We start from the raw sequence: 17335 nt of genomic DNA, 5'->3' as shown, positions 1-17335 counted from the left end.
AGAGTGTGTGTGAGAGTGAGAGTGTGTGTGTGGCAGCCAGACCAGGACCTTTGATGATTGGGACTGAATCCCTGAAAGGATGTGTCAGAGCCCAGGGAACATGGGTCAGAGGGAGGACAGGACGGGACCGGGGGGGGGGGTGATGTAATGCTGATGAGATGTAAAGTAATGTCAGCCATCAGTTTGTCATTGTCACACTGGAGGAGTGTATTATTCAGCTAAATCACACACCTGGTGCCAGTCACCGTGTATCTCTAGTCAGTCATCTGAATATCAATTCTCTGTGTTTCATTGTATATTCTCTTTGGCAGACAAAGCTGTAGCAGGGAATCATTGTCCAAACCAGTAGAAACAAATAGCACCCTACCCACTTCAACGCCACAGGAGGTTGGTGGCTCCTTAATTGGGGAGGACGGGCCTCGGCTGGAGTCAGTAGAATGGTATCAAATACATTCAATTAAAAAACATAAAAAATATATATTTTTGCTTTATTTAACCAGGAAAAGCACATTGAGAACCAGAGTCTCCTTTTGTCCAAGGGAGACCAGGCCAAGAAGACAATAGCAATCAATACATGACATCATTAAAACATACAACAACACATGACATCATTAAAACATACAACACAATACATGACATCATTAAAACATACAACAACACAATACATGACATCATTAAAACATACAACAAACATGACATCATTAAAACATACAACACAATACATGACATCATTAAAACATACAACACAATACATGACATCATTAAAACATACAACACAACATGACATCATTAAAACATACAACACAATACATGACATCATTAAAACATACAACACAATACATGACATCATTAAAACATACAACAATACATGACATCATTAAAACATACAACAACACAATACATGACATCATTAAAACATACAACACAATACATGACATCATTAAAACATACAACAATACATGACATCATTAAAACATACAACACAATACATGACATCATTAAAACATACAACACAATACATGACATCATTCAAACATACAACAACACAATACATGACATCATTAAAACATACAACAATACATGACATCATTAAAATATACAACAATACATGACATCATTGTGTACAACACAATACATGACATCATTAAAACATACAAACAATACATGACATCATTAAAACATACAACACAATACATGACATCATTAAAACATACAACACAATACATGACATCATTAAAACATACAACATGACATCATTAAAACATACAACACAATACATGACATCATTAAAACATACAACACAATACATGACATCATTAAAACATACAACACAATACATGACATCATTAAAACATACATGACACATTAAAACATGACATGACATCATTAAAACATACAACACAAACATGTGCATTAAAACATACAACACAATACATGACATCATTAAAACATACAACAATACAATACATGACATGTGTACAACACAACACAAAACAGCCAGACAATACATGACATCATTTGATGATTGGGACTCATTAAAACATACAACACAATACATGACATCATACAACACAATACATGACATCATTAAAACATACAACACAATACATGACATCATTAAAACATACAACACAATACATGACATCATTAAAACATACAACAATACATGACATCATTAAAACATACAACAATACATGACGGGACAATACATGACATCATTAAAACATACAACACAATACATGACATCATACATGACATCATTAAAACATACAACACAATACATGACATCATTAAAACATACAATACAATACATGACATCATTAAAACATACAACAATACATGACATCATTAAAACATACAACACAATACATGACATCATTAAAACATACAACAATACATGACATCATTAAAACATACAACACAATACATGACATAAAATTAAAACATACAATACATGACATCATTAAAACATACACACAATACATGACATCATTAAAACATACAACACAATACATGACATCATTAAAATATACAATTCACAATACATGACATTAAAACATACAACACAAACATCTCTTCATTAAAACATACAACATGAATACAATACATGACATCATTAAAACATACAACAATACATGACATCATTAAAACATACAAACAATACAGACAGAAACATGAATCATAAAACATACAACAATACATGACATCATTAAAAACACAATACATGCCACATTAAAACATACAACAATACATGACATCATTAAAACATACAACACAATACATGACATCATTAAAACATACAACAATACAATACATGACATCATTAAAACATACAACAATACATGACATCATTAAAACATACAACACAATACATGAATCATTAAAACATACAACAACACAATACATGACATCATTCATTCATGACATCATTAAAACATACAACACAATACATGACATCATTAAAACATACAACACAACACAATACATGACATCATTAAAACATACAACAATACATGACATCATTAAAATATACAACACAAAATATATCATTAAAATATACAACAATACAACAACACGATCCAGCCTGGTTAGGAGCCGTTCCATCAGGACACTGATGAACACACAGGACACTGATGAACAGACACTGATGAACACACAGGACACTGATGAACACACAGGACACTGATGAACACACAGGACACTGATGAAACACAGGACACTGATGAACACACAGGACACTGATGAACACACAGACACTGATGGTCACACAGGACACTGACACAGGCCTTCAGTTGTCAAAGCTTCATTTGTAGCCTACATGTTACGTTATGCTAAATTATAGCGTTTGTTTGTCAATGGCCCTCGACAACAGACTACCAACCAGCTAACACAGACAGACAGACAGACAGACAGACAGACAGACAGACAGACAGACAGACAGACAGACAGACAGACAGACAGACAGACAGACAGACAGACAGACAGACAGACAGACAGACAGACAGACAGACAGACATTCCCCTGGGTTGTGAGCCCCCTGGAGGTCGCCCTCATGGAATCAAGAATTTGAATACTAGAATGGTGATGAATCTTCTTATGATGCGATAAAGGTCAGCCATTTTGGTCAGGGAGATGGTCCACCCTTCCCAGTGCTATGATAAAATATTGTGTAAAATAATGAATGTGAAGAATGTACCTGCGTTGTATGTTGTTAGCTAGCTAGCCAATTTTAGAAGAATGTACCTGCGTTGTATGTTGTTAGCTAGCTAGCCAGTTTTAGAAGAATGTACCTGCATTGTATGTTGTAGTGGGTTCGATCCCGGGACCACCCATACGTAGAATGTATGCACACATGACTGTAAGTCGCTTTGGATAAAAGCGTCTGCTAAATGGCATATATTATTATTATTATTATTGTTAGCTAGCTAGCCAGTTTTAGAAGAATGTACCTGCATTGTATGTTGTTAGCTAGCTAGCCAGTTTTAGAAGAATGTACCTGCATTGTATGTTGTTAGCTAGCTAGCCAGTTTTAGAAGAATGTACCTGCATTGTATGTTGTTAGCTAGCTAGCCAGTTTTAGAAGAATGTACCTGCGTTGTATGTTGTTAGCTTGCTTGCTAGTTTTAGAAGAATGATTCTATACGTTTTTCCAAATTAACTGCCAATATGCCAAACAATGCAGAATCCACAAGTGTACACACTCAAATCACACATGATCTCAGCCTCATTGCAAAATGTGTAGAATAGCATGAGATTATCTATAAAACTGCACATTTATCTCTCTGTTCCATGGCAATATGTGTAGAATTGCAGGAAATTAGCTTTAAAACAGCAACATTTTCTCTCAATCCTCAGGCAAAATGTGTAAAATAGCAGGAGATTATTTTTCTCTTTGCCCCAAGTTAGTGGTTTTCCCGGGGCTTTCTCAGAGCCCTGCAACACTGCAGTACACCACTACTCACAATACACCCTCCAACACACCAACACACACCCTCCAACACACCAACACACACACTCCAACACACCAACACACACACTCCAACACACCAACACACACCAACACACACACTTCAACACACCAACACACACCCTCCAACACACCAACACACACCCTCCAACACACCAACACACACACTCCAACACACCAACACACACCCTCCAACACACCAACACACACACTCCAACACACCCTCCAGCACACCAACACACACCCTCCAGCATACCAACACACACCCTCCAACACACCAACACACACCCTCCAACACACCAACACACACCCTCCAACACACCAACACACACACTCCAACACACCCTCCAACACACCAACACACACACTCCAACACACCAACACACACACTCCAACACACCAACACACACCAACACACACACTTCAACACACCAACACACACCCTCCAACACACCAACACACACCCTCCAACACACAACACACACACTCCAACACACCAACACACACCCTCCAACACACCAACACACACACTCCAACACACCCTCCAGCACACCAACACACACCCTCCAGCATACCAACACACACCCTCCAACACACCAACACACACCCTCCAACACACCAACACACACCCTCCAACACACCAACACACACCCTCCAACACACACCCTCCAACACACCAACACACACCCTCCAACACACCAACACACACCCTCCAACACACCAACACACACACTCCAACACACCAACACACACCCTCCAACACACCAACACACACCCTCCAACACACCAACACACACCCTCCAACACACCAACACACACACTCCAACACACCAACACACCAACACACACACTCCAACACACCCTCCAGCACACCAACACACACCCTCCAACACACCAACACACACACTCCAACACACCAACACACACACTCCAACACACCAACACACACCCTCCAACACACCAACACACACCCTCCAACACACCAACACACACCCTCCAACACACCAACACACACACTCCAACACACCAACACACACCCTCCAGCTTACCAACACACACCCTCCACCACCACAACACACACCCTCCAACACACCAATACACACCCTCCAACACACACCCTCCAACACACCAACACACACCCTCCAACACACCAACCAACACACACCCTCCAACACACACCCTCCAACACACCAACACACACTCCAACACACCAACACACACCCTCCAGCATACCAACACACACCCTCCAACACACCAACACACACCCTCCAACACACCAACACACACCCTCCAACACACACCCTCCAACACACCAACACACACCCTCCAACACACCAACACACACTACTACAACACACACTACAACACACACTACTACAACACACACTACAACAACACGCACTACAACACAACACTCCTGCAATCAGGTGCTGATGAGTGTGGAAGCGTTGCACTAAATGAATGTCTTGGGTCAATTGGGACATTTGACAGCCCTTCACATCTAGGCTGATGGATATCCGAATGGCTCCCTACTCTCTATAAGGCCCTGGTCTAAAGTAGTGCACTATTAATGGAATTGGGTGCCATTTGGGACCTAGAGATTCACCCTGCTGGTCCTGGTTGTCTTAAGTCATCTGTAAAGCATCTGGGTTGTCTTAAGTCATTCTGTAAAGCATCTGGGTTGTCTTAAGTCATTCTGTAAAGCATCTGGGTTGTCTTAAGTCATTCTGTAAAGCATCTGGTTGTCTTAAGTGATTCTTACAGCATCTGGGTTGTCTTAAGTCATTCTGTAAAGCATCTGGGTTGTCTTAAGTCATTCTGTAAAGCATCTGGGTTGTCTTAAGTCATTCTGTCATCTGGGTGTCTTTAAGTCATTCTGTAAAGCATCTGGGTTGTCTTAAGTCATTCTGTAAAGCATCTGGGTGTCTTAAGTCATTCTGTAAAGCATCTGGGTTGTCTTAAGTCATTTGTAAAGCATCTGGGTTGTCTTAAGTCATTCTGTAAAGCATCTGGGTTGTCTTAAGTCATTCTGTAAAGCATCTGGGTTGTCTTAAGTCATTCTCTGGGTTGTCTTAAGTCATTCTGTAAACCATCTGGGTTGTCTTAAGTCATTCTGTAAAGCATCTGGGTTGTCTTAAGTCATTCTGTAAAGCATCTGGGTTGTCTTAAGTCATTCTGTAAAGCATCTGGGTTGTCTTAAGTCATTCTGTAAAGCATCTGGGTTGTCTTAAGTCATTCTGTAAAGCATCTGGGTTGTCTTAAGTCATTCTGTAAAGCATCTGGGTTGTCTTAAGTCATTCTGTAAAGCATCTGGGTTGTCTTAAGTCATTCTGTAAAGCATCTGTTGTCTTAAGTCATTCTGTAAAGCATCTGGGTTGTCTTAAGTCATTCTGTAAAGCATCTGGGTCTTTTCATTTTTTTCAGCAGAGAAATGGTTGAATATGATTTATATGCTCGTCATTTTTACAGGTTGCGTCCCAAATTGCAATAGGGTGTCAACTGGACAATAGAGGACGATATTGTCACTCCTATTTGCCATATCTTCAATGTAATCCTACTAGAAAGTGTGTGCCCTCAGGGCTGGAGGGAAGCTAAAGTCATTCCCCTACCCATGAATAGAAACACCTACTAATTCAAGGGTTTTTCTTTACATTTGCTATTTTCTACATTGTAGAATAATAGTGAAGACCTCAAAACTATGAAATAACACATATGGAATCATTCTTCAAATAGCCACCCTTTGCCTTGATGACAGCTTTGCACACTCTTGGCATTCTCTCAACCAGCTTCATGAGGTAGTCACCTGGAATCCATTTGAATTAACAGGTGTGCCTTCTTAAAACTTAATTTGTGGAATTTCTTTAGTTCTTAATGAGTTTGAGTCAATCAGTTGTGTTGTGACAAGGTACGGGTGGTATACAGAAGATAGCCCTATTTTGTAAAAGACCAAGTTCATATTATGGCAACAACAGCTCAAATAAGCAAAGAGAAACGCCAGTCCATCATTACTTTAAGACTCTTTCAAGTTTCTTCAAGTGCAGTCGCAAAATCCATCAAGTGCTATGATGAAACTGGCTCTCATGAGAACCGCCACAGGAAAGGAAGACACAGAGTTACCTCCGCTGCGTAGGATAAATTCATTAGAGTTACCAGCCTCAGCAATAGCAGCCTAAATAAATGCTTCACAGAGTTCAAGTAACAGATACATCTCAACATCAACTGTTCAGAGAAGACTGTGTGAATCAGGCCTTCAAGGTACATTTGCTGCAAAGAAACCACTACTAAAGGACACCAATAAGAAGAAGTGACCTGCTTGGGCCAAGAAACACGAGCAATGGACATTAGACCGGTGGAAATCTGTCCTTTGTACTGGAGTCCAAACTGGAGATTTTTGGTTCCAACCGCCGTGTCTTTGTGAGACGCGGTGTGAGTGAACAGATGATCTCCGCATGTGTATTTCCCACCGTGAAGCATGGAGGAGGAGGTGTGATGGTGTGGGCGTGCTTTGCTGGTTATACTGTCAATGACTTATTTACAATTCAAGGCACACTTAACCAGCATGTCTACCACAGCATTCTCTAGCGGTACGTCATCCCATCTGGTTTGGGCTTAGTGGGACTATCATTTGTTTTTCAACAGGACAATGACCCAACACACCTCCAGGCTGTGTAAGGGCTATATTACCGAAAAGGAGAGATGACCTCAGATGACCTGGCCTCCACAATCCCCCGACCTCAACCAAATTGTGATGGTTTGGGATGAGTCGGACCACAGAGTGAAGGAAAGCAGCCAACGAGTGTTCAGCATATGTGGGAACTTTTTCCAACTCTGTGGGAAAAGCATTCCAGGTGAAGCCGGTTGAGAGAATGCTAAGAGTGTGCAAAGCTGACATCAAGGGAAAGGGAAACTTTGAAGAATCTCAAATATATTTAGATTTGTTTAACACTTTTTGGTTACTACATGATTCCATATGTGTTTTTTCATAGTTTTGATGTCTTCACTATTATTCTACAATGTAGAAAATAGTTTAAAAAATATATATATAATATTTAAATAACTTGAATAAGTAAGAGTTCTAAAACATTTGACCGGTAGTGTATGTTCTTCCTCACTTCATCTAACCAAGACCTCTGCCCAAATTCCTCACTCCTCCCCAACTCACAGCTTGTTGACTTATACCAGACTGTGTCTCTTCCTCCTCCCATAGGATCCCTGATGACTAAAAATAACATATCCTGACTTAATGTAAACGTTCTACATTCCCATCTCTCCCTCAGTGACATGAATAATTTAAAGTTTAGAAATCAGAACCTATCAACACATACGTTGTAATATTGTTGTATGGTGGTGTAATACATTATGTATTGTAGATACATAGTGATGTTATAATGTTATATGATGTACTGTTTAATCTTTAGTTTTATGTGTGATGTAAGTGCTTTAATGTGTTTGGACCCCAGGAAGAGTAGCTGCTTCCTTGGCAACAGCTAATGGGGATCCATAATAAACCCCAGGAAGAGTAGCTGCTGCCTTGGCAACAGCTAATGGGGATCCATAATAAACCCCAGGAAGAGTAGCTGCTTCCTTGGCAACAGCTAATGGGGATCCATAATAAACCCCAGGAAGAGTAGCTGCTGCCTTGGCAACAGCTAATGGGGATCCATAATAAACCCCAGGAAGAGTAGCTGCTTCCTTGGCAACAGCTAATGGGGATCCATAATAAACCCCAGGAAGAGTAGCTGCTGCCTTGGCAACAGCTAATGGGGATCCATAATAAACCCCAGGAAGAGTAGCTGCTTCCTTGGCAACAGCTAATGGGGATCCATAATAAACCCCAGGAAGAGTAGCTGCTTCCTTGGCAACAGCTAATGGGGATCCATAATAAACCCGGGAAGAGTAGCTGCTTCCTTGGTAACAGCTAATGGGGATCCATAATAAAAAACCCGGGAAGAGTAGCTGCTTCCTTGGCAACAGCTAATGGGGATCCGTAGGATAAACCCCAGGAAGAGTAGCTGCTTCCTTGACAGGAACTAATGGGGATCCATAATAAACCCCAGGAAGAGTATCTGCTGCCTTGACAGGAACTAATGGGGATCCATAATAAACCCCAGGAAGAGTATCTGCTGCCTTGACAGGAACTAATGGGGATCCATAATAAACCCCAGGAAGAGTAGCTGCTTCCTTGGCAACAGCTAATGGGGATCCATAATAAACCCCAGGAAGAGTAGCTGCTGCCTTGGCAACAGCTAATGGGGATCCATAATAAACCCCAGGAAGAGTAGCTGCTGCCTTGACAGGAACTAATGGGGATCCATAATAAACCCCAGGAAGAGTATCTGCTGCCTTGACAGGAACTAATGGGGATCCATAATAAACCCCAGGAAGAGTAGCTGCTGCCTTGGCAACAGCTAATGGGGATCCATAATAAATACAAATTGTGATGCATCCAGTGTCTCTTGACTGGTATGATGGTGGGTGTTGGTGTGGGATTGCTAAGAAAATGACATGCAAATGCACGGTTTATACTGTTGTAGGCAACTCAAAGAACCCCAGTAGGTATATTTGAACCTTTAAATCAGGACTAAGGTACTTGAAGTAGTGTATCCAGGGTGCTACCATCGGTACGTTTGAACCTGGTCCTTCTGTAGCTCAGTTGGTAGAGCATGGTGCTTATAACGCCAGGGTAGTGGGTTCGATCCCCGGGACCACCCATACGTAGAATGTATGCACACATGACTGTAAGTCGCTTTGGATAAAAGCGTCTGCTAAATGGCATATATATATATATTCTCCAACATATATATATAAGTAGTGTATCCAGGGTGCTACCATCGGTACGTTTGAACCTATAAGGACTAAGGTACTTGTAGTAGTGTGTCCAGGGTGCTACCATCGGTACGTTTGAACCTATAAGGACTAAGGTACTTGAAGTAGTGTATCCAGGGTGCTACCATCGGTACGTTTGAACCTATAAGGACTAAGGTACTTGTAGTAGTGTGTCCAGGGTGCTACCATCGGTACTTTTGAACCTATCAGGACTAAGGTACTTGTAGTAGTGTGTCCAGGGTGCTACCATCGGTACTTTTGAACCTATCAGGACTAAGGTACTTGTAGTAGTGTGTCCAGGGTGCTACCATCGGTACTTTTGAACCTATCAGGACTAAGGTACTTGTAGTAGTGTGTCCAGGGTGCTACCATCGGTACTTTTGAACCTATCAACAAATAAGTACAGGTAACTGCCAGAATAATGGAAACACTTGATGAGGGATATCAAGTATATTGAAAGCAGATGCTTCCACACAGGTGTGGTCCTGAGTTAGTTAAGCAATTAACATCCCATAATGCTTAGGGTCATGTATAAAAATGCTGGGCAGACCATTATTTTGGCCACCATGGTGGCTATGCCCCCATAGGATGACGATGCCCCCATCCACAGAGCACGAGTGGCCACTGAATGGTTTGATGAGCATGAAAACGATGTAAACCATATGCCATGGCCATCTCAGTCACCAGATCTCAACCCAATTGAACACTTACAGTGCATTCGGATAGTATTCAGACCCATTGACTTTTTACACATTTTGTTACGTTACAGCCTTACTCTAAAATGGATTCAATAGTTTTTTCCCCCTCATCAATCTACACACAATGCCACATAATGACATCACAATACCACATAATGACATCACAATACCACATAATGACATTACAATACACCATAATGACATCACAATACCACAAAATGACATAGCAAAAACTGTTTTTTAGAAATGTTAGTATTCAGACCCTTTACTCAGTACTTTGTTGAAGCACCTTTGGCAGCGATTACAGCCTCGAGTCTTCTTGGGTATGACACTACAAGCTTGGTACACCTATATTTGGGGATTTTCTCCCATTCTTCTCTGCTGATCCTCTCAAGCTCTATCAGGTGGATGCACAGCTATTTTCAGGTCTCTCCAGAGATGTTCGATCGGGTTCAAGTCCAGGCTCTGGCTGGGCCACTCAATGACATTCAGAGACTTGTCCCGAAGCCACTCCTGCATTGTCTTATCTGTGTGCTTAGGGACATTGTCCTGTTGGAAGGTGAACCTTCACCCCAGTCTGAGGTCCTGAGTGCTCTGGAGCAGGTTTTCATCAAGGATCTCTCTGTACTTTGCTCCGTTCATCTTTCCCTCGATCTTGACTAGTCTCCCAGTCCCTGCCGCTGAAAAACATCCCCACAGCATGATGTTGCCACCACCATGCTTCACCTTAGTGATGCTGCCACCACCATGCTTCACCGTAGGGATGGTGCCAAGTTTCCTCCAGACGTGACGCTTGGTATTCAGGCCAAAGAGTTCAAACTGGCTTTCATCAGACCAGAGAATCTTGTTACTCATGATCTGAGTCCTTTAGGTGTCTTTTGGCAAACTCCAAGCGGGCTGTCATGTGCCTTTTACTGAGGGTTGGCTTCCGTCTGGCCACTCTAGCATAAAGGCCTGATTGGTGGAGTGCTGCAGAGATGGTTGTCCTCCTGGAAGGTTCTACCATCTCCACAGAGGAACACTGGAGCTCTGTCAGAGTGACCAAGGCCCTTCTCACCCCGGTTGCTTAGTTTGGCCAGGCGGTCAGCTCTAGGAAGAGTCTTGGTGGTTCCAAACTTCTTCCATTTAAGAATGATGGAGGCCACTGTGTTCTTGGGGACCTTCAATGCTGCAGACATTTTTTGGTAACCTTCCTAGTTCTGTGCTTCGACACAATCCTGTCTCTGAGCTCTACGGACAATTCCTTCGACCTCAATGGCTTGATTTTTTTCTCTGACATGCACTGTCAACTGTGGAACCTTATATAGACTGGTGTGTGCCTTTCCAAATAATGTCCAATCAATTGAATTTACCACAGGTGGACTTCAATCAAGTTGTAGAAACATCTCAAGGATGATCAATGGAAACAAGATGCACCTGAGCTCAATTTGGAGTCTGGTAGCAAAGGGTCTGAACACTTTCTGTTCAGTTATTTCAGTTTTTTATTTTTTTTAATAAATTTGACAATATTTCTAAAAACCTAGGGTTTTGTGTGTAGATTGAGGAAAATGTTTTATTTAATCAATTTTAGAATAAGGCTGTAATGTAACAAAATGTGGGAAAAGTCAAGGGGTCTGAATACTTATTTTTATTTATTTAAGTAGGCAAGTCAGTTAAGAACAAATTCTTATTTACAATTCAAATTCTTATCTTATTAAATTCAAACCCTCTCCTAACCCCGGAAGACGCAGGGCCAATTGTGCTCCACCCTTTGGGACTCCCGATCTCGACTGGTTGTGATACAGCCCCGGATCGAACCCGGGTCTGTAGTGACGCCCCTAAGCACTGCAGTGCCTTAGACCGCTGCACCACTCGGGAATGCACTGTGTGGGAGATTCTGGAGTGGGTCCTGAGACAGTGTATTCCAACCACCACCAACAAAACACCAATATGGAATTTCTGGTGGAAGAATGATGTCACATCCCTCCAATAGAATGATGTCACATCCCTCCAATAGAATGATGTCACATCCCTCCAATAGAATGATGTCACATCCCTCCAATAGAATGATGTCACATCCCTCCAATAGAATGATGTCACATCCCTCCAATAGAATGATGTCTCATCCCTCCAATAGAATGATGTCACATCCCTCCAATAGAATGATGTCACATCCCTCCAATAGAATGATGTCACATCCCTCCAATAGAATGATGTCACATCCCTCCAATAGAATGATGTCACATCCCTCCAATAGACTTCCAGACACCTGTAGAATCTATGCCATTGAAGCTGTTCTGGCTCAACTCCCTATTAAAACACTTTATGTTGCTGTTCTCCTTTATTTTGGCAGTTACTTGTTCTCACTAATATAATTGTTGTTATATATTTTTCCTTTATTTAACTAGGAAAGTCAGTTAAGAACAAATTATTGTTTCCAATGACAGCCTAGGAACAGTGGGTTTAACTGCCTTGTTCAGGGGCAGAATGACAGATTTGTACCTTGTCAGCTCGGGGATTTGAACTTGCAACGTTTCGGTTACTAGTCCAACATTCTAACCACTAGGCTAATCCTGTTTTTGGCAGATCCTGTCTTCAGTAGACACCCATTATGCATCCTCTACCCAGCTGGGCAAATGTTGGCATGGGATTTCATAAAGGTTGTTCTGGTTGAAACAACATATTTTTTTCTGGACTACAAAAAACAGACACCAAACCCTTCCTTTTTTACAATCGGAATACGACCTAACCATGTAAAAGCCATTCAGTATATTTAGCCCACTGGAGTAGTTCTTTAACAGTCTGCCTTTTCTCCTCTCTCTGGTTCTTATTGTGAACGTGTACTAAAGTATTCCTGTATTTACAGCAGAACAGTGGACATGCACCACCTGATCCACCTCAAAACAATGTTTCACCAGAACCCAAACCACAACCCCAAGACTCACCCCAGAAGAGAGACAGAGAAAAACTCAAGGTCTCAACACTCTTTAATTGTGATGTCATGATCAGGGGGTCCTGTGTAGCTCAGTTGGTAGAGCATGGCGCTTGTAACGCCAGGGTAGTGGGTTCGATCCCCGGGACCACCCATACGTAGAATGTATGCACACATGACTGTAAGTCGCTTTGGATAAAAGCGTCTGCTAAATGGCATATATTATTATATTATTATATATTAGGTTGTGTACTGATTGTAAAATAGTTTTTATTTTTGTATTTTTTTTTAGATGTCATTTAAGTGACCAGCAAAAAGAGGTCTTTACCTGAATGTAACCTGGCGTGATCAGCCGTGGCTTCAACCCTGTGTGTGTGTGTGGTGTGTTTGTTATGTGCCAGGTGAAGCCCACTCTCCAGAGAGGAGGCAGTAATGCGTCTCTCCACAACAGCACCAACAGAAACACCATCTTCCAGCTGATGATCCACACACTGGACCCACTGGGAGAAGGTACTGGACTTTATATCAATCTTTATTATTACAGGGACCGCTATGGTCCTAATGTCCTAATCTAAGTCTATGGTCCTAATCTATGGTCCTAATCTATGGTCCTAATTTATGGTCTAATCTATGGTCTATGGTCCTAATTTATGGTCCTAGTCTATGGTGCAAATCTATGGTGCGAATCTATGGTCCTATACTATGGCCCTATACTATGGTCCTAATCTATGGTCCTAATCTATGGTCCTAATTTATGGTCCTAATCCTAATCTATGGTGCGAATCTATGGTCCTATACTATGGCCCTATACTATGGTCCTAATCTATGGTCCTAATCTATGGTCCTTATCTATGGTCCTAATCTATGGTCCTAATCTATGGTCCTAATCTATGGTCCTAATCTATGGTGCGAATCTATGGTCCTATACTATGGTCCTATACTATGGCCCTATACTATGGCCCTATACTATGGCCCTATACTATGGTCCTAATCTATGGTGCGAATCTATGGTCCTATACTATGGCCCTATACTATGGTCCTAATCTATGGTCCTAATCTATTGTCCTTCCTGTACAGTACCAGGGACCAGGAACATATGCCTCCTGGGAGGAGCTACTGAACCATGTATTATATCTATTCAAAGACTGTTAGCATCACCTTCAGCATCAGATTGTTAGCTTCACAGCAGCATCAGACTGTTAGCTTCCCAGCAGCATCATACTGTTAGCATCACCTTCAGCATCAGACTGTTAGCTTCACAGCAGCATCAGACTGTTAGCTTCACAGCAGCATCAGACTGTTAGCTTCACAGCAGCATCAGACTGTTAGCATCACCTTCAGCATCAGACTGTTAGCATCACCTTCAGCATCAGACTGTTAGCTTCACAGCAGCATCAGACTGTTAGCTTCACAGCAGCATCAGACTGTTAGCTTCACAGCAGCATCAGACCGTTAGCTTCACAGCAGCATCAGACTGTTAGCTTCACCTTCAGCATCAGACTGTTAGCATCACCTTCAGCATCAGACTGTTAGCATCACCTTCAGCATCAGACTGTTAGCTTCACAGCAGCATCAGACTGTTAGCTTCACAGCAGCATCAGACTGTTAGCTTCACAGCAGCATCAGACCGTTAGCTTCACCTTCAGCATCAGACTGTTAGCCTCAAAGCAGCATCAGACTGTTAGCTTCACAGCAACATCAGACTGTTAGCTTCACCTTCAGCATCAGAATGTTAGCATCACCTTCAGCATCAGACTGTTAGCTTCACCTTCAGTATCAGACTGTTAGCTTCACCTTCAGCATCAGACTGTTAGCTTCACCTTCAGCATCAGACTGTTAGCATCAGACTGTTAGCTTCACAGCAGCATCAGACTGTTAGCATCACCTTCAGCATCAGACTGTTAGCTTCACAGCAGCATCAGACTGTTAGCATCACCTTCAGCATCAGACTGTTAGCATCACCTTCAGCATCAGACTGTTAGCTTCACAGCAACATCAGATTGTTAGCTTCACAGCAGCATCAGACTGTTAGCTTCACAGCAGCATCAGACCATTAGTTTCACAGCAGCATCAGACCGTTAGCATCACCTTCAGCATCAGACTGTTAGCTTCACAGCAGCATCAGACTGTTAGCATCACCTTCAGCATCAGACTGTTAGCTTCACAGCAACATCAGATTGTTAGCTTCACAGCAGCATCAGACTGTTAGCTTCACAGCAGCATCAGACCGTTAGCTTCACAGCAGCATCAGACCGTTAGCTTCACAGCAGCATCAGACTGTTAGCTTCACAGCAGCATCAGACCGTTAGCTTCACAGCAGCATCAGACCGTTAGCTCAATGACACACACAGTCCAGTACAACGAGAGACCTAGAGACAGTGCTATTGGGATAAAGAGATTGGTCGGCCAGAGGCTGGCTCTTATCCAGCTTTTATTAGCCTGTATTGAAAGCTGATTAAGGATGAGAGAGCTGGGAGGGAGGAGGCTGCATGGGGACAGGTCTGGCTGCCTGGTGGCCTGAGGACTCAGTGAAGGTCACTCCAGTAGAGGACAGAACAGTCACGTCCCTGTAATCCAGGAACACAGGTGGACTTGACCTCTGCTCTTCACTTCTCACACAACACGAGTCTCTAGTGTAAGGTAGCACCAAGGTGTTGAGAGGCTTTTGGACCAGGTCTCCCCCCCAGGACCAGGTTTGGAGAGCGCTGCTCTAATGGGCTACTCCACACCACAGCTCTGGGTCTCCCCCCAGGACCAGGTTTGGAGAGAGCTGCTCTAATGGGCTACTCCACACCACAGCTCTGGGTCTCTCCCCAGGACCAGGTTTGGAGAGCGCTGCTCTAATAGGCTACTCCACACCACAGCTCTGGGTCTCTCCCCCAGGACCAGGTTTGGAGAGCGCTGCTCTAATGGGCTACTCCACGTAACAGCTCTGGATGCCAGGGGACTTGGGGGATCTGGTAAATACAGAGGCTGACTGAATGTCTCTGCAACAGAGATCCTATTAAACGAGTTCTAATATGTAATTCTATGGTGTCTTCCATCGTCCCCTTATTCCAGAGACAGGCTTTAGCAGAGATGTTAGAGGCCCTGGTCAGAGGAGAGTTAGACAAGGTAAGAGGGATGTCAACATGTCACCTTCTCCTCATGTTGTCACCCTGTACTGTCACTTCATGCCAGCCCTGAGTATCTCTTCATCTTCTGTCTACTATCTATCACAACAACTTCCATTGTCCTACTGAGAGTTACTGAGAATCTCTTCACCTTCTGTCTACTATCTATCACTCCAACTTCCATTGTCCTACTGAGAGTGACTGAGAATCTCTTCACCTTCTGTCTACTATCTATCACTCCAACTTCCATTGTCCTACTGAGAGTGACTGAGAATCTCTTCACCTTCTGTCTACTATCTATCACTCCAACTTCCATTGTCCTACTGAGAGTTACTGAGTATCTCTTCACCTTCTGTCTACTATCTATCACTCCAACTTCCATTGTCCTACTGAGAGTTACTGAGTATCTCTTCACCTTCTGTCTACTATCTATCACAACAACTTCCATTGTCCTACTGAGAGTGACTGAGAATCTCTTCACCTTCTGTCTACTATCTATCACTCCAACTTCCATTGTCCTACTGAGAGTTACTGAGTATCTCTTCACCTTCTGTCTACTATCTATCACAACAACTTCCATTGTCCTACTGAGAGTGACTGAGAATCTCTTCACCTTCTGTCTACTATCTATCACTCCAACTTCCATTGTCCTACTGAGAGTTACTGAGAATCTCTTCATCTTCTGTCTACTATCTATCACTCCAAAATAGACGTTTTCATCTGAACTGTATCTCACTCTTCCCTAGAAGAGGAAATTAGTATTCATGCCTGCTCAGCTCATTTTCAGTCAATATTATGAAGGAAGTGGTTGTGTTTTGTT

At 42.3% G+C, this 17335-nt stretch overlaps 1 protein-coding gene across 1 annotated transcript in view; it reads left to right on the top strand.

Annotated features, from left to right (window-relative positions):
* The window catches only part of LOC124024578 (sodium/potassium/calcium exchanger 1-like), a 43402-nt gene that overhangs the window by 5648 nt on the left and 20419 nt on the right, over positions 1-17335 (top strand). Inside the window, exons 4-6 of the mRNA XM_046338479.1 lie at positions 13337-13444; positions 13804-13912; positions 16463-16516. Of these exons, the coding sequence (XP_046194435.1) occupies positions 13337-13444; positions 13804-13912; positions 16463-16516 (271 nt within the window). The remainder of the gene's footprint in view (positions 1-13336; positions 13445-13803; positions 13913-16462; positions 16517-17335) is intronic.

This window comes from Oncorhynchus gorbuscha, unplaced genomic scaffold (assembly GCF_021184085.1).
Source record: "Oncorhynchus gorbuscha isolate QuinsamMale2020 ecotype Even-year unplaced genomic scaffold, OgorEven_v1.0 Un_scaffold_1929, whole genome shotgun sequence".
NCBI lineage: Eukaryota > Metazoa > Chordata > Actinopteri > Salmoniformes > Salmonidae > Oncorhynchus > Oncorhynchus gorbuscha.
The sequence above is the reverse complement of the archived record's forward strand: the minus strand, read 5'-3'. Positions and strand labels throughout refer to the sequence as shown.